The sequence below is a fragment of the Chlorocebus sabaeus genome, chromosome 26 (assembly GCF_047675955.1).
Source record: "Chlorocebus sabaeus isolate Y175 chromosome 26, mChlSab1.0.hap1, whole genome shotgun sequence".
Taxonomy (NCBI): domain Eukaryota; kingdom Metazoa; phylum Chordata; class Mammalia; order Primates; family Cercopithecidae; genus Chlorocebus; species Chlorocebus sabaeus.
In genome coordinates, this window is record NC_132929.1 from 5,034,641 (window position 1) to 5,052,566 (window position 17,926).

Consider the following 17,926-nt stretch of genomic DNA (forward strand, 5'->3'; position numbering starts at 1 on the left):
TATAGCCCGAAAGTTACAGGGGAACAAAGAAATTCTTTTGGCTCCCGCGCTTTCAGTGGAACCTTGAACGGCTGTCTCCTTATCGGAGGCTTTCCAGGTGGTGTTTATACTGGGCTCAGGGAGTTTGAGAGAGATATGGCGATATGTGGTGGGATGGGAGGATGGAATGTGTTTGTACTAGGCTCAGGGAGTCTTGAGCCCGGGGCTGAGGAATGCGCCCAGCTCCTTTCACTACCTCTCTGAGTAAGAAGCTGGGAGCCCCGCTGAGGGAAAAGTTGCTATGGTGAGAGAAAGGAGACCATCAGGCCTCCTCCAAACAAACCAACTCCACCAGCCTCTGGCTTTTAAATAACAATCATCATCATCATCCAGAAATTTAAAGACTCAGCCCTGGTCAAGGTGGCAAAGGGTCTGTTTGTCTTTCCCCATTAGACAGAGGTCTTGTCTTGCTACCCTAATTGTAAAGGGGTGACTGGGAAGGGGTGGCAGGGACATGGTGGCGGTGGAGACTCCAGCCCAGCTTCTCCAGGCTTTTCTGACAGGAGCCTGCTTTTCATTTTTATTTTTATCCCATGACTTTTTTAAAAATCCTGTTAACTTCTTCTTCGTAACTTGTTTTGGTAATTTTTCATAAAACTTTTTTCTACTTGTTTTGCCAGAAGTTTTTTGGTCACAATTTTTTTACATTTTTTAATCCCATAACTTTCACCCCATAATTTCTTTTAATCCTGTAACTTTCTTATTTTTTTCTTTTAATAAACACTTGCATAGTTATATTGCAATTTTGTAAAAATGAAACCGATTATCTCATGTCAAGCATGCCCAGCATTTGCACACTATCAGTACCTTTAATACTACAGTTTTCAAGACACACAAAAGAAAATTTTAAGGCAAAAACAGCACTTTGCAACAACTTAAGAATTTATTACATTACAGTAGCATCACACCAGCAGACAATAATGCCACTTTAGGCAAAAGTCTTTCAGTATTTCCATTATACATTCTGTTTACAAGAATTCATAAACTGGTAAAATTCATTCTAAGAAAACTTGGCAAATAAAGCTTTGGACTGGAATTGGCATTTCTTTCTCTACTTTTCCGTCCCACCATTTCTTTCTTTGAAGCTACAGTATTCATATTTTAAAATGTTTTAACTTATTTCAGAACATTAAGATAGCAGTTGTATTTTTTAATAGTTATATTATTTTTAAATGACTAAGATAAAGTTTTAGAGAAATTATATTATAGATAGGGCTGGTTTATGTTTTCAAATTTTCTAAAAATCAGCTTTGGTTTTAGAGCTGATTTTTTTTTTCCTTTCTGGAAAACCTATCAGATTTAATCAAATACTTTAAAATGATTATTATATATTACAATCTTTAAATAGGTGTTTTGATTCTTCCTACAGAAATTCAGATTTATTCAGTTGAACTCACATTTTAAAATTCTATGTTTCTGATGAACTCTAACCTTCCAATGTTGCCTTCTAAGCAAATTGAAAGCTGCCTTCTACTGAATGAGGAAGAGCACAAATACTTGGCTGAATGAGGTATCCAAAAGACTGTGTGCACTTTGAAGAAAGACTTAAGTTCCTGTCCTACGATTTCCATTCTTTTTAGCTTTTTCTTAAATATATGCCAAATACCTACACAAAGAGTGGAATTTCAGTTAATCTAGTCAATTTATTCTCCAGACGGACATTCAGCTGAAATATGCCAGTGTGTGATTAATCCATAGGCAGCTGAGGAACACATTATTGTCAGATTGGTCACAGATGCTAGTAACTGTCTTTAAACTGAACTCAAGAGAATGCAAAAGCGGCAAGTTCAGAAAATAAAAGGCAGGAACAGGACTGTGAGTCCATTTTAAATCCATGGGCTAGAAATTGGACCAGTGCTAATTAGCCACATTATTGGGTCTAACATTTTTTCTTTATCATTCTGCACCTGGGTTTATCAAATGTATTGATACATTCATACAATTTGGAAGAGTCAGTTGAAGTCACAAGGACCCAATATTTACAGTCTTTCAGTGAATGCAGGCAAATCTGTTATTCCATCGGTAAAATCATATTGTTGCTCTTCTGTTAACGTCATATTTATAAAAGTATCATGAGGATGCCAAATGCTAAAAATGGAGATGGTCTAGTAACTAGAAATCCCCACCCCAGGGAGCACATGTACATATCCTCCTACATCCTAATACTGTGATGTGTTTTGAAGAGACATTAGAACTTCATGAGGTTTTAACTGTTCTTTCCCAAGCACCATCAAGTTATGATTTAGGGAATGTGTGACTGAAATTCATTCATTCCTCATGCATAGACACAATCACATAAATAGTGCACAAAATATGTCCCTAACTGAAACCAACAGGTACAAAAACATATTTCACGCTTCGTAGTTTGTGAGGAAATATACCTGTGATTGTATAGACACGTTTCCTGATAATACACTGACATTCACAAACAGTAGATTGCACTGCAGTTTGTAAACATTTTAAGTTGCATAAACTTCCCCTTGATTTTCAAAGCTAGTATAATACTGTCTACTAAAACTCCTTTTTGTTTCAACTAAGTACTCTCACATATATTAGTTTATAATAATGTTATTAATTTTTAAAGTGTTTTCCATTCAAGGAAAAGAAGTAAATTCCTATGAGTAACCAAGGTGTTTGAAGAATAGGTATTAGCCAGGAGGTCTAGATGGTAAAATCAATCTTCAAGCCTCAAAGAAGCTCCGTGAACAGAGAAGAATGCCAGGTGTCACACGGCTTTCCTTTAATTCATTCTTGACTAGAGCCTGTATGCCTGTTCCAGGGACATTTAAACTCAAACGATTTCTTATGATCTTTACTAAATACATTAAGAAGAATGCCAGCCAGCACCCTTTTGTGAACTGGGACATGTAGTCATGTGATTAAAACAGGTAACATGAACTCTGATTTTCAAATGTATTACAGATACAAATTCTCTAAGCTAGGAAATGTTTTCCACATCCACAGTCAATGATGGGAGCCTTTCATTCCTCAGAAATAATCCCTTTTTAGGTGACAGGTAAAGAGTACAACTGCTGCAGCTCGTGCTGCAATATCTTCGTGAGCCCAGAGCGCACACAAATCCTAAGGGAACTGCCATAGTACAGCGCTCACTCTTGGCACCGGAACAAAGGAAACACACTGTATCCCGCACATACCTGCGGGAGCAGGCCACTGTCCTCTTCTGTGAGATTTAAAAAGCTCCCCCAAAACGTTATTACTCCCATCACCAGTACACAGAAAATGGGGGAAAGGCTGTTTCCAGTTCTCGGACTTTAAACAACTCTAATGTCAGTACTCACTGATTTGTTTTGTGCGACCACCACAGCAGGCGCCAGAGAAAAGGCAAGTAGGCAAAGTAAAAAGAAACTTTTATTAGCTAGCCAATGTAAAAGAAGAAAGGGCGAAGTTCACGGGTCTCCGGCGGTGGAGGCCAAGGAAGTCGCTCCAGCGTTCTGGGGCGAAGTTCCTGGGTCAGCATATGAGGAGGGGCCGAGAAAGTTCGTGCTGCCTGTCTGCCCGGAGCAGCTTTATGTCTTGGGCCTGGCAGTGGGAGGGCAGTAGGCCGGACATGGGCGGGTCGGGCCCTGTGGTAGGTGTGGCCAGGTAGGTTTCCGTTTCCTTGGTCAGACATCAGGTTGCACCTGCGCAGTTGACCTGTGTCTTCCCCTGGGCGCAGGAAAGTTGGTGATGAAGAACCCAGAAATACGCCATCTTAGTCCCTTTTGTTCTTTGCTTCCCTCCTCCCTCCATCCAGACACTCACGGTGGCATATTACAAAGTAATCAACAGTGACACTTGGAGGTAAACCACATATTGAGCTAATGAAGAGCTCACTGTGATTAAGATTAGATCAAACAATAGCAGAACATAAGCAAATTTTATCTGAATTCTGTAATGAACATACATGCTGCAATAACATTGAAAAAGCAAAGCAGCGTATTCCAAACCAGTGAGAACAGTTTTGTGCAAACAGTGGGTCTTTGTGTGTTTGAACTCCCACCACGTAACGGCAAACTCAATATACATGCTAATGACTTACAATTATGAAATTAAAACAGAAAAATGCTAAAGGATGCCAGAGTGAACCTCAGTGAAAGGCAGAGACCCACTTTTTTTAACTTTTTACAAATAAACTTAACTATAAATTAGAAACACAAATAATCATTCAAATGAAGGAAATGAATTGTGTAGGAGATTAACCCCGTCACTTTCTTTTTTAAAAAGGTCTTGAGCAGCTCTTTGATGATGGTGATGTTTATCTCCTCCTTCTCAGCAGCCAAGCCCAGCAAAAGAAGGGCACAGAGCGCCTGCTGCCCAAGCCTGGGTGCTCCTGGTGCTCCTGCCTGATGGTCTGTGCAGTAGGGTTGCTGTGGGGAGATCCCTCCGTGGCCTCTCCGTGTGCTGGCTCCTCGCTGTCGGTGAGGCTCACCTCACAAAGATCTTTGGAGAGAGTGAGTTGGGAATTTGGAGACAGTGAATGGGGGATCTGAGCACAGTGCAAGCCCCGCCCGTCCCCCCACCCACCCCGCTCCTGCCTGCCCGCCCCGCCTGAGGGCTCTACTCACCGCCATGCCTGTGGGCATCCCCAGTCTCCTGGGGGGCTGGGGCTCCTGGACCGGGCTCCTCAACAGGGCTCTGGGAAGAGGTCAGGAGTTTGCTGTGCTCGCTGTTGTGGTCAGCACAAGCCGCAACACCATCTTCTGCAGCGCCAGCAGCGTCACCTGGAGGGAGGGGTGCTCGGCCTTCACACCGCTGCCAGCACCCAGCCTCACGCCCACCCCCACCCCACCCCACCCCCGCAGAGATGTTGCACACCCTACCTTCCTCTCCTCCCTGTCCTGGGCCAGCCTGATGATGTCCTCCCCGTGCTGCATCTTTAACACTGCCTCCCGGCTCATTTATAAGGTGACGAATTTTCCTGCGGGAGGACAGGGCTCAGACGCTGGGGCCCCTCTGAGGGCCTGCAGCTCCCCCTGCCGTGCCCTGACCTCCCACTCACTGATGGCATCTCTCCCTCCAGTAGTGGATGAATTGAGCTTCTAGTTTCTCCACACGCTCTCTCAGGTCTGTCTTCTCCTCCAGGAGGTCCGTAAGGCTGCCCTGGAGCCAAAATAATGGGGTCACATCTCAGTAGCAGCCTTTCCCACCCCTGCCCTTCTTGGCCCATGCCCGCACTCACTCACCTCCAGCTTCTCCGTGACTTTCCACAGGCCCTGCTGGGGCTCCCCGATCACAGACTCGCCTCCAGTCCCTGGGGCTGGGACCACAGAGGAAGGTGGCAAAATGGGTGCAGGGGGAGTCAGGCTCACCATGGCCTCCCAGCTCTCCAGGTCCTCTGGGACGCTCGGCATGGGCCGAGGACCCTCCTCCTCCTCACTGTCCAGATGTTCTCCTCCATCTCCTGTGGGGAGTGGCCAGAGGGCTCCTCAGACAACCCAACAAGGGAGGTACTGTGGGCCCAACTCTGCCTCCACCCTCACTGGGTAACCCTGAGCCAGCCCCTCCCCAGAGAGGAATGAGCTGCTGTTCTTTATTTTTATTTTTAAGACCCAAGATCTTGCTATACTGCCCAGGCACAGTCCCACTACCGGTCAGTGCTGGAGTTCTGACCTGCTCCCTTTCTGACCTGGGCCAGTTCAGCCATCCTTAGGCAACTTGGTGCCCCCCCCGCTCCCAGGAGGTCACCATATTGATGCCGAACTTAGTGCAGGCACCCGGTTGGCATCATGACCAGCTGTTCTAAAGGTCTCTTCCAACTCCTCAATTCTGTGCTGCTAACAGTCCCCCCTTCCTCCTGGGGCTCTGTCCTCTTCCTCTGAGTGGTCTCCCCTACCTTCCCCAGGGAGAGCCATGAGGCTCAGTTGGTCCTGCAGCTGCTGATTCTGCTGCCTGGCAGCCTCCAGGTGCTCCTAAGGGGCCAGGAAAGAGTGAGAAGGCACGGAGTTTGCCAGGTCATCCCCCTCATGGCCCCGCCCTCAGCCGCTCCCTCCCCTGGGTCTCCTGTAACTTTCGGCGGGCCATCTCGGCCACCGCTTTGCCCCAAGCTTCCTGCTGCTGCAGCTGGTTCATTAGCTGGGTCTGCTGCAGGAACTGCCTGTGCAGCGCCTCCTTCTCAGAGGTCAGCTGCTGATAGGCGGCCACCTGCTGCTGATAGGTGGCCACGGACTGCTGCAGGTGACCCAGGTAATGGTCTGGCTGCTGCTGCAGACTCTGAGCCTCTTGGCTCTTCAGCTCCACCTGCAGGAAGACCCTGGGTGTGACGGCATGTGGCGGCTGGCTTCCAGATTCTGGGCTCATCAATAAGGTAGTGAGGGCACTGTGGGGCTCTGTCGTCTTCCCAGGCCCCTGGCTCCTTGCTCCAGGCCTAAGTGACTGCCTCCCTTTCCTAGAACACCATGCCTCCTTCCTCAGCCTCAAATCTCACACCCTCCTTCACCATTTAAACTGTAGGCCACAGACTGGTGGAAAAGCAGTGGGAGCCAGCCGCCATCTGCTAAGCATGTTAGAGGCCTAGTGCTTTCCATGTATTAGCTCATTTAATCCTCAGCACCTCTGTAAGGAAAATGCTAACTTCCTTTTGAAGTTAAAGAAACAGAGACTTAGAGATGCAAAGTACTTGAATGGTGACCAGTGGAACCGAGGCTGGAATCCAGTTTTAATCAAGGAGCCTTTTTGTTTTGTTTTGAGACAGAGTGTCACTCTGTGGCCCAGGCTGGAGTGCAGTGGTGCAATCTCAGCTCACTGCAACCTCCACCTCCTGAGCTCAAGTGATTCTCAGGCCTCAGCCTCCTGAGTAGGTGGGATTACAGGCATGAGCCACCATGCCAGGCTACATTTTTTTTTTTTTTTTGTAATTTTAGTAGAGATGAAGTTTTACAATGTTGGCCAGGCTGATCTTGAACTCCGATCTCAAGTAATTCTCCTGCCTCAGCCTCCCAAAGTGCTGGGATTATAGGCGTGAGCCACCGTGCCTGGCATAAGGAGCCTCTTATCCCACTATCTCTTCCCCTATGATTGGGGGGCTCTATGCCTCTAGCTGGGATGATGATGTCCAGACCTGAGGGAGCCCAGGGCTACCCACCTCTAAAAGTCAGAGGGCAGGAAGCAAGAAACAGTCTCAGGACTGCCCTGGAGGGTGGTGGGGTCACCTCCCCCAGGCTGGAGCTGCTTCTGGCCTGGCACCTCCCATCCCCAGAGGCTGGTGCCCGCCTCCCAGCCCTTCTTGGATGGGGCGGAGGTTACCGTCTCCTTCACCTCGTCCAGCTTCTCCTGTAGCTCCTCTATTTGCTGCTCCAATTGCAGTGCGCTCTTGCTCTTGTTGTTCTGGACAGAGAGAAGCAATCAGCAGCCACCCACTGAAACTGGAGACCCCAGAACTTGGTGTCTGCCTCCCACGGCACAGGGAAGGGTGGAGGCAGGTTAGAAAAATCATCCCCTCTCTCCCACAGCCACCAGAGCAGGGCTCTGGCTCACAGGTGCCTTTAGAAGTAACATTTCACATGAGGGCTATGTTGCCCCATTTTACAGGTGGGGAAACAAAGGCCTGGAGGGCCAGGGAGGAGGGCAGGCTCCCCAGGTGGGGCAATGCACCAGCTCCTCGAAGCCGCTCTGTGGCTCGGCAGCTGCTGAAGCCTCTCCTCCTGCTCCCGAAGCCTCTCCTTTTGTGCCTGGTTCAGGAGACTTACATGCTGATGGTTTTGCACCTGGGCCTGGAGCTCTGCTGACACTCTTTCTAGTTCCTTCCTCAGGTGCTGCAGCTCCACCTCAGGGTACACTGCTGGGGGATCCGGGGGCAGGGGTTCAGCTGAGAAAGGAAGCGGTCAATAAGGGCCTCTGTATTCTCCAAAACCAAAAACCAACAACAAAACCCCTCCTCTTGGTGCACAGCTCCTCTCAGGCTCCCCAAACTTGGCCGCACTGCTAATGATTCCTCGCACCCGGATGGTAGCCAATCTTCCAACCACTTTCAATACAGAGCACTGTGGGTGGCTGACAATGGGCCCTCTGTGCTGATGGGGACACTGAGGCTCATGGAGATGACAAGACTTGCCGTCTCCTGGCACAGACCTCTTTCCTTCTGCCTCAAAGCCCTTCCATCCACCCACCTCCCTGGGGCATTCTAAGCCCCCCCCACAGCCCTCTGATGCCAGGCCTGCTCCCAGGTCACGCCAGCCCCATCTCACCCATCCGGTTCTTCAGTTTGGAGAAGCTCCTCTCCAGCTTCTCTAGCCGACGCATGTCACCCTTCTTCTCCTTCTTCAAGGTGAAAACCTGCCCAAAGCACAGGGGGAAAGGGCCCTGGAGAGAGGGGCTGGTGGCTGGTGGCTGCCATCTCCCTCTCTGCCCCCACCTCCACAAAGCCCAGACCCATGACCACCTCTGGCTGTACTGTTCCCATTTTACAGATGCCCAGAAAGATTCCGTGACCCATCTAAGGTCAGGGGGCTGAAGGGTCAGATCTCACCTCCTGCGACATTTTCTTCATCCTCTGCTGCCACCGAGCCCTCTCTCCTTTCAGATGTTGCACATATTCGCCCCGCTCTAGATGGGCTTGTTTGAGCGACTCCTTCAACTGCAAGAATGGGCACAGAAGTTAGGAAGGGCTGTCACTGGTCCTCACCTGCTCCTGGCCACCTGGGGTCATCTTCCTTCCACATCCCTCCCTCTGCAAAACCTCACCTGTGTCAGCTGTGCTTTCAGAATTGCCTGCTCCCGTGTGGACCGCTCTAACTTCCACTCCATATATGCTTTCCTGTGGCTCGAGGACTGGATGGTGAAGAGTGAGAAGTTTCAATCTGGGGAGCCTGGGCCATTCCACACAGTGCCCCTTAAAAGAGCTAGGGCTAGGCTCAATATACAACTCGGTCAGTAAACATCGAGGCATTTCCAAGCCCATGGTGTGGTTTTTTAACAGAACTCAGTAAAGTTGGAAGGGATAGGGAATGAGATGGAATTTACAGCTGCCTAACAGAGGCCCAGAGAGATCAGATAATATTGCTATTGTTATTACTGTTATTACTACCACTGTCTGAACCTTTATGGAGTGTTTCACCAGGCACCATGCTAGCAATCCCATTTAATCCTCACAACCACCATAGGAGACGGTTACTATGACGACCTCTATTGTGTAGATGAAAAAACATGGAGTATTTGAGGTTAAGTGCTTGCTTAACATCACTTAGGCAGAGCTGGGATTTGAACACCCAGGTCTATCTGATTCTCTAAGCCCATTTTCTTGCTGGGGTTGAAAGCACAGATAGGAAGGGGAAAAATAATCTTTTGTTCAGTTTTTGAAACGATGATACCTTTGCATAGTCCAAAACTCAGAAGGTACAGAAGGGAAGTATCTCCCAGCCACCCTGTTGCTCTCTCCCGAGTTTTTTTGAACGGTTGCAGACATGTTTTACGTATACTATCATAATATGTGCGCACACACACACACGTTTCCTCTCTCTACAGAAATGGTATCATACTAAAGGTAATCTTCTGTACCTTCACAGAACAAGTACCCAATACCCCACCTAGGACTTGGCCAAGACCACAGCCAGGTAAGGGCAGGGCAGGCACTTGGCCTCCAAGCTCTGCATCCAGTGCTCACCCCCCACTGCGCCCCCCCAACTCATCCACAGCAGCTGACTCAGCCCCAGGCTGCCTCTAACAACCACACACAAAAGCAGCGAGACATGGCCATGCTGCCTCCTGGGCAGGACACTCCATCCTGCAGAAGGGACCCTTAGGCTCACTCCTCTATCTGCGAAGCCGGGCTCCCAGGGGACGGGGCAGGTGGTTGGACTCACCAGGTTCGCCTTCTTCTTCTGTGTGGCAGTGACAGCACAGAGCATCTGCTCTAACTCTCCTGTACGCTGCAATGAACATTGCAGGCGGTCGGCCAGATCCTTGGACTCCTCTGTAATGAGAGAGTTGAGATGGGGCCCAAAGGACTCCCGCTAAAGACCTGTCAAAGTGCCAGGCTGAAGGATGACAGGGTGCCCAGATTCCCACCTTCAAAGTATCTGAGAGAACGTTTCGTGTGATACAGGTCCGTACTTAGTTTCCCTTTCTGTATGTTCAGTCTCTGGATTTGAACCTTTGGGAGAAAAGCCAAGCAAGTGCTGAAAGAGAAGGAAAGAAGCATTCCGTGGAGGACAGGAGAAAACCTCATACCCTCCACTCACCTCTAGCTCCCTTTCAGTTTTCTGTTTCTCGTTGTTTGCTTTCTTTTCCTATAGGAAGAGGAAGACAGAGCTCTTACCAGGGGGAGGTAGAGATGGCACAGCAAGAGACATGCCCCCAGAAAGCCACCGATGCCCCAGGACAGGCCCACCCATGGGATCAGGTTATCAGGGACCCTGTGGGGATGGGGTGGAATCTGAGGGGTGAGCCTTCTTCCCCAGGTTGGGAGTAGGGGAGAGGAGACTGGGGCTTCTACATCTGAGAGCCCCCCAAACCCAGCAGTCATGTCGCGAGGAAACAAAGAAATCACGTTACTTCTTCCAGCTGATGTTCCACTTGTTTCTTCTGTTGTTTCTGTGGGGAGAGTCAAATTAAGGTGATGGAGGGTGGCCCCTCAACTCTATTCCCCACACCAGGAAGCGGTAGGTGGGGCCAGGAATGGATTTTAAAGGCAGAGTTCTCAGACTCAGTGGGAACACGAACTGGTCAACTCTCCTCAAGCGCCCAAGGACAGAGAATTCGGGTCTTTGTTGGTTTTTGCCCACAGCCACAGAACTCAAAGTCTGAATCTGGAATCTCTTGAGAGGACAAGAACATAAACCTCTAGAGATGGAGTTTGAGAAAGGCCCCCTCTTCTGCCAGCTTGTCATTTAGAAAAGTGTGTTCATTCAATAAACATTCACTGAGCACCTATGGGCCAGGTACGGTTCTTCACAGCAGATATAGGCAAGAAAAGGACAGTCAGGAGCCCTTGGCCCTGAGGTTCCCATTCTAGGCGGCCTTTAAATCTCGGACTCTCAGAGCTAACAGACACCTTTGATACTCACTACCTCCTCTGAAACCCGAGTCCAGAAAGCAGAGGCGGCTTGTCCAGAATCAAAGAACAAATTAGGGACTGAGTCACAGCAGAAATACGGGGCCCCTGACAACCAGTCAGGCTAGCACTTCCCCGAGAGGCAATGACCCCAGGGCGTGTGTAGCAAGGACTGGAGCAGGGGTGTGTGGAGAGGAGACAGTCGGCAAAGAGGGCTGCAAAAGAAGAGCCATGCTGCGTGCTCTGGGGTCCCTCCATGTGAGGCCTGGGCACCCCAGCTCCCTATTTGTCCTTGGCACCAGGGCCCCCAGCCCCTTTCTTCAGGGCCCCAAGGGAAAACTGGAGCCCAGGATTGGCAGCGTGGAATCAGGGGACCCCACTGGACTCTTACCAAGGATTTGATGGTGTTCTTCAGTTGACTGATTTTGACGGACCTCGAGTCCAGGGCTGCTGGTAGTTCCTGGCACAGGCTCTGAGGCACATGCAGAGAGGAGGAGGTGGAGGAGGAGTCGTGGAGAGGTAGAGAGAACAATCATTAGGGCTGGGGTGTGTGTGGGCTCTCTCAGCTGGCAGAGGGGCACCCACTCCCTGCTGTGGGAGGAGGTTGGAGGATTGGCCTGCAGGGTCACTGCACCTCCGCCCAGAGCCTCTTACCTCCAGATCCTTGAGGGGTGCAGATGACGTAGGGACCTCTCCGTCGATACCCGTTGCTGACTACAAGAGATGAGAGTGCACGTGGAGATGTTCTGTCCCCCTCAGTGTCAGAGCCTTCTGACTTCCTTTCTTCCCCATCAACTGGCAACATTTTCTTTTCTGCCTATCTTGAACCCTTTGTCCCATAACTCCTTTGTGCCAACTTCTCCCATGCTTTTTATCTCCCCACCATCCCACCCTGGGTCCCTTTCAGTGAATCCTGATGACAAGTGGCTGTTCTCATTGTCCTGGCTTCCCCTTGAGACTGGGGATGAGGAAAATCGAACAGCAATGACCATATCCTGGGTGTCCTGGGTGTTTACCGCAGGCCATGTACTAGGGATTAACATAAAAACAACAGTAACAAATCTCATTTAAACCTCACAAATGGAAGTCAAACAATACCACTTCTATTATACAGATGTGCAAAGAGAGGCCCAAAGAGCTCAAGCAACTTGCCCTAAATCATATCCCTAGCAGACGGAGAGGCAGGATTCAAACCCAGAATTCTGAACCAGTACCCAGTAGTCCATCCACAATCTTAATAATTACCCTCTACTGCCCCTTGCGCCCCTTGTCCCCAGGAGCCTGGTCAGCCAAGACTCACATCCCCAGGTGAGTGGCAACCACCAGAAGTGGCTGTCTCAGGGACACTGCCATTTGTTTTCCCGTTCTTCTTCGCTCCTGTTGGACAACCAGGGCTGTTTCTCTGCCAATATCCTTTTAACTGTGGGAAAGAAGAGCAGTAATACTCATGGGAACCATCAGCCCCTACAGCCACATCCTCCTTACAGTTTTTACAAAATACTATATACACCATCTGATTTAATGACGCCAACAACCGTACAAGGTGTTGTCACCATCATTTAGTGACTGAGAGGGATCGATATGGATAGGAAAAAAAAAGAAGAAGAAAAGAAAAAGGCAATACTGGAACTTTGAAACTCAGTCTTCTGACTCCAAGCTCTGGGGTTTTACCAAGAATCAGCAACTGCCAGGGACCAAAACCAGAGGCAGAGGTAGAAAAGTAAACATTAGGTAGGCAGGAACTGCGTGGTTTAGAGTCATACATCCTCACACATCTGTTAGTATCAAGAAGTGCACCAGTACCTCTCAAACTTTTATATCAATGTGTCCTCGTGGCAGAAGACAGCCTTTCTGTGAAATCTGGGAATTTATCAGAAAGAGGACAACCCAAACCTCATTTCAGAGAGAAGTCTGGTATACTCTTAGAAACCTATGTGACTGTCATCCCTAAGTACATTAATGTTTTTTCTCTTGATCCCAAGAGAATCAAGGGAACCTGACGCTTCAGAAAGATGTCCCATATTTATCCCGTGGCACTCAAAGTACCGCAGGTTGAGATAATATGAGGAAGATTCAAGCTGTCAAATTCAGTTCCCCAAGATCTATTCCTCAGAAGATGAGCAAATCTCACTTCAGAGAATACTGACTGAAGGGCAGTCTGGTCCCAGAACCATGGAGAATTAGAATATGAGGTGGAGAACTCAGAAAAAAATGTTAAAATCTCTCTGGAAAGTAGAAACCTGGGAGAAAACAAAACCAAACCCATTCTCCCATTGCCACCCAGAGATACTGTCAATGTTTTGTGCTCACGGGGGAAGTGTAGGCTTTTCCCCCTGTCAATGTCGATGTTAAGGGAGTGAGGCAGCCTGGAACCTCTTCCTCCTAGGTCCCACAGTCTCTATTCCCCTTCCAGCTGGAAATTTGCGCTGTGACCAGAGGAACCAGAAATGGGGTGAGAACGCTTAGGGGACTGGGTCATAAGATCAAAGGCCGGTCTTCCAGTAATGACAGTTCCTAGGTGGATTGTGACATCACTACATTCCACTCCTCCAGGTCGGGGGGAGGGACCACATCAGTAGCGTGTCTGAGTCACTGCTCCACAATGGGGGAGGGAAAAACAGGGTTGGGACCCAGGTCCTTGGAGATGCCAGTGCAAAGAGCCCAGGGAGGGCGACCTTGAGGTAGCAGGAGTGGAGGGCAGAGTCCGCAGCAGGGAGCCCCAGGAGACAGCAGCATCCCAAAGTCCCGTAGTCCCAAAGTCACCCAGGGATGACTGGCAAGGGTGGGGCCTGGGGCTGGGGGAACCCAGGTTCTTGGAGACGTGAGCCCAAAGAGCCAAGGGAGGTCAAACTTGGGGCGGCAGGAGATGAGGGCCCATGAATGGAGTGGGGAGCCCCAGGAGTCACCCGCCCAAAGTTACCCTGGGGTGACTGCTGAGGGCAGGGACAGGGCTGCTTGCTGAAGGGGTGGGGCTGACTGACAAAACTTTGGTGGGGGTAGCCCAGAGGCACTGGGGTGGGGGACCCAGTCTGGTGTGCCTCAGAAGTGGTATGGACTCTGGCAGGAGTCGTCATCGGAGGGGATCTGTGACTGGGTTGGGGGGCCATGACCTAGTGTGTTTTTACCTTTTTCTTGGCTGCTGCCAATTTGCTCTCTCGAGTTTCTCCTGCCATCGCAGGGTGGGGAGGGAGGCGGGGTTGGGGCCACAGCAAAATCCCAGCGAGCACTGATCAACACCTCCAGTCACCGACCAGGTTGCTGTGTGACTGAGCCAGAGGAGGCGTAACCAGGGCCCCAGTAGAATGCAGAATAGGGGTGTGGCCTTAATGCTCCAAGCCCATTGGTCAATGAGAAAGATGAAAGGGAAAGGGGGTGTGGCCAGACAGTAGCATGGCCAGAGGGCCCTGTGGCTCACAAGGAAAGCTGCCCATGCAACTGCTGTCCCCACCCAGTCTAAGACGGGGCAGAGGCCACCCACTCTGGGAAAGGTGAGGGGCTGGCTTTTCCTTTAAAAGCTTTAAAACTTTAAAAAATATATGTGTGTATACTTTATATGTGTGTTTTTCAGTTTTTGTGTATCTATGTGTTTCTCCAGAGCTATCTTCATGACCCAGCTTCTATTCAAGGTCTATGATTTTGGCCTATATTTTTCATACAGTACAAAAATTACCAGTATTACGTTAACTGAGATACAGATCATATAAAAATGGAAAATCCATAGCATGCTTGATGATTAATGAAGCAGACTATACTATTCAACATTCCAATAAGAAAAAATAATCACAATGGTTTCTCATTTTTGGAAAAATGTTTCTCTTATTCTCCTAAGTTATTGTTAAGATTGTTTTTTGTCTTAAAAATCATGTTTAATATCTGTAAAAACCAAAGCTTTTGGGCTGGGTGCGGTGTTGCATGCCTGTAATTCCAGCACTTTGGGAGCCTGAGGCAGGCGGATCAGGAGGTCAGGAGATTGACACCATCCTGGCTAACATGGTGAAAACCCATCTCTACTAAAAGTACAATTAGCTGGGCATGGTAGTGGGTGCCTGTAGTCCCAGCTACTTGAGAGGATGAGGCAGCAGAATGGCGTGAACCCAGGAGGCAGAGCTTGCAGTAAGCCGAGATCATTCCACTGCACTCTAGCCTGGGCTATAGAACGAGACTCTGTCTCAAAACAAAAACAAAGAAACAAACAAACAAAACAAAACAAGGAACTTCTATTTCTCTCACTTTCTAATATTTTAATACGTCCTCCAGGGATTTCACTAAGACATATTTTAGACCTCATTCTGATCTCTCTGTCCCCGCCAAGTCCACCAACTTCTACCCTATCATCTATCCTCATGTCTCTCTAACACGCTGACTTACTTTTTGCAGAGAATCATCTAACCGATTAATTCTTTCTTCTCGTGTCTAATCCATCCACTGAGTCTCTTATTTCAACGATTACATTTTTTATTTTATTTTATTCAGAGAGAGAGTCTCACTCTGTCACCCAGGATAGAGTGCAGTGGCACGAACCTGCAGCCTTGACCTCCTGGGCTCAAGTGATCCTCCCACCTCAGTCTCCTGAGTAGCTGGGATTATAGGCAGGTGCCCCATACCCAGCTAATTTTTTTTTTTTTTTTGGTGGTGGTGGTGGGGTATTTTTGGTAGAAATGAGTTCTTAGCATGTTGCCCAGGCTTGTCTCCAACTCCTGGGTTCATGCTATCCTCCCACCTCAGCCTCCCAAAAAGTGCTGGGATTTCAGGTGTGTGTGTCACCATACCAGGCTATGTATTTTATTTCTGTAAGTTCTATTTCATACATTTTCCTTTCAGGTCTTCCTCATCATTTCTGGTGGTCTTCCTGCTTGCTCAATTTTATGAATGAATTTATATATATTTTAAACACACATTAGATTTCACATGTAACTATTTTCCCACAATTTTAATATTTGAAGTTTGTGTTCTGTATCTGATAATTCCAAAAACTACAGTCTTTGGGAAATATGTTATTCATTCTTTTTAACAATTCTCAAACATGTTGGGTTGACTACTTGAATGTTATGATTTATCTGAATTCATAGTTGCCTGCTTTTAATCTTTGGCAACCTATAGGCTTCAGTTAGAGAAAACTTCCCTCAAAAAGTATCAGTGTCTGCTTTTGATGAGAGCTGTGGATACAACTAATATAAGACCACTTCACCACCATGCATAATGCTGACATTCTCTTAGATTCTCTTGGAAAATCTCAGGATTACACAAGGTTTTCAAATTTGGCTCCCTAACTTTGCTCATTTATACACAGAAGACGAGACTGCTTAGTATTGTTGGTGACTCCCTTCCTCCTACCCTGGAAAAAACAAAACAGATCTTTCATCTGAATGTGATCACAGACTAGGAGATTCTGAAGGTGAATAACTGGAGGCTGTGGGCAGCAGGGAAAGACAGGTGTCTTTCCTGACCACAGAAATAGGTCCAAAGCTGCCCTAAAGGTTGTGTGCTCCAGCATTTCTATTTAGCTCAACAATCAGTCCCTCCGTAAAAGTGAACAGAAGGTTCTTAGAGCACCATGTGGCCTTTAAACCAAAAATTCTTGCTAAAAGTCATGGTCATGGTAAAAAAGCTATGGCTTTGGAAGGCTTTCTCGGTAATGTCCTAGAATTAAGGTTACAGCCTGCATTTCATGTTAGCTGAACAGAAAACCGGCCTGAACAACATCCTTCTGCCCCATGGCGTGCTCTCAGCTCCTCTCGGTTGGGCCTTGGGCAGCCAGACTGTCTGGTTTTAATCCTTGCTTTGCCACCTGTGACCTTGGATAAGTTACCCACCTTCAGTTACCTCATCTACAAAATGCAGATATTAGTAATACCCTCTTTTTAAGTTATTAAGAGGATTGAAAGAATTAATAAAAAGTAAAAATTAAAAAGGCTTGGTAAGCATAGGCACAGAGGGGAAAAAAAAGTAAAAATCAATCCATAAATAAAAAGACTAGTGCCTAGCACGTAAAAGTTCATCAGGAATTAATTCCTAATATGAACCCAATTTTGCAAAACTTCAAAGTACATATAACTTTTAACTTACTAGGGTATACATACCAATAATAATTTACAACTGTAGCCATGTTTGTCTTCAGTCAATATAACAAAGACTAAACAAGCAGGTACTAAATCATTAAGTGATTATCAGTTAGTATCTTCAAATTTTCTTATACTTCTGTATTTTCTATAGGTCATCTTTGCAACAAGAAGAAAACAAACCAAATGAAAATGAAATGAATTCTCTCAAAAAGAATTAAATCAAGACAGGAAGAAGGCTCACAAAGTAATACGAAATATATCTTATGGTTTATTAAAATTCTTAATAAAAGTACCTTCTTTGCTCCAAGCTGCACTCTGGCTTTGCCTTTGAGTCAGGAGGCATTTCTTTGAACAATGACCAATTATCGAGTAGGCACTGCTTCATCCCTATAGGAAGAACAAAACATCTCTAGAACACAGCAGCATTCCTGATTCCCACTTGAGAAGGCCTAACAAAATGGCATATGCCTCCACAGCAGCAGATTGGTGTTAAAAAGTCCGGAGTCAAGGGGGAAAACTAAAATTGGAACATTTCTAGAATCTCATAAAAAGCAACAAACCAATTTTCTAAGTGCCCAACATGAGCAAATTAGAACCTTAAATAAAGGTCACTCTTAATGCCTATCCTGGCATAGATTCAGCACCAAGTACAATCTCATTTTACTGGTTTACCTTTTTCATCCTTGAAAATAGGGATTATGAAAAAAAAAAAACCAAAAAAAACTAAAATTTCCTTAAGAGAAATTTCTACTTACAATCTAACTTACATTATCAAAACACTCTATTGAGGGTGAAAATTGGGTATTATAAGAAAATAATCACCTGTTTTGTGAGCAGT

At 47.3% G+C, this 17,926-nt stretch overlaps 2 protein-coding genes and 1 pseudogene across 2 annotated transcripts; all 3 read right to left on the reverse strand.

Annotated features, from left to right (window-relative positions):
* Positions 1–3,390: 3,390 nt before the first annotated feature.
* LOC140710421 (putative golgin subfamily A member 8I) lies at positions 3,391–10,367 on the reverse strand (annotated as a pseudogene).
* LOC140710420 (golgin subfamily A member 2-like) lies at positions 5,958–6,344 on the reverse strand. The gene has a single exon (XM_073011997.1). The coding sequence runs from the start codon at positions 6,334–6,336 to the stop codon at positions 6,001–6,003; it is 336 nt and encodes a 111-aa protein (XP_072868098.1). The 5' UTR covers positions 6,337–6,344; the 3' UTR covers positions 5,958–6,000.
* Positions 10,368–10,490: 123 nt separating the features above from the next.
* LOC140710355 (golgin subfamily A member 8S-like) lies at positions 10,491–12,582 on the reverse strand. Its single transcript, XM_073011940.1, has 5 exons — positions 12,535–12,582; positions 12,327–12,446; positions 11,681–11,740; positions 11,418–11,498; positions 10,491–10,566 (listed from the first exon to the last, which is right to left on the reverse strand). The coding sequence occupies exons 1-5, from the start codon at positions 12,580–12,582 to the stop codon at positions 10,519–10,521; spliced, it is 357 nt and encodes a 118-aa protein (XP_072868041.1). The 3' UTR covers positions 10,491–10,518.
* Between the last annotated feature and the right edge of the window lie 5,344 nt (positions 12,583–17,926).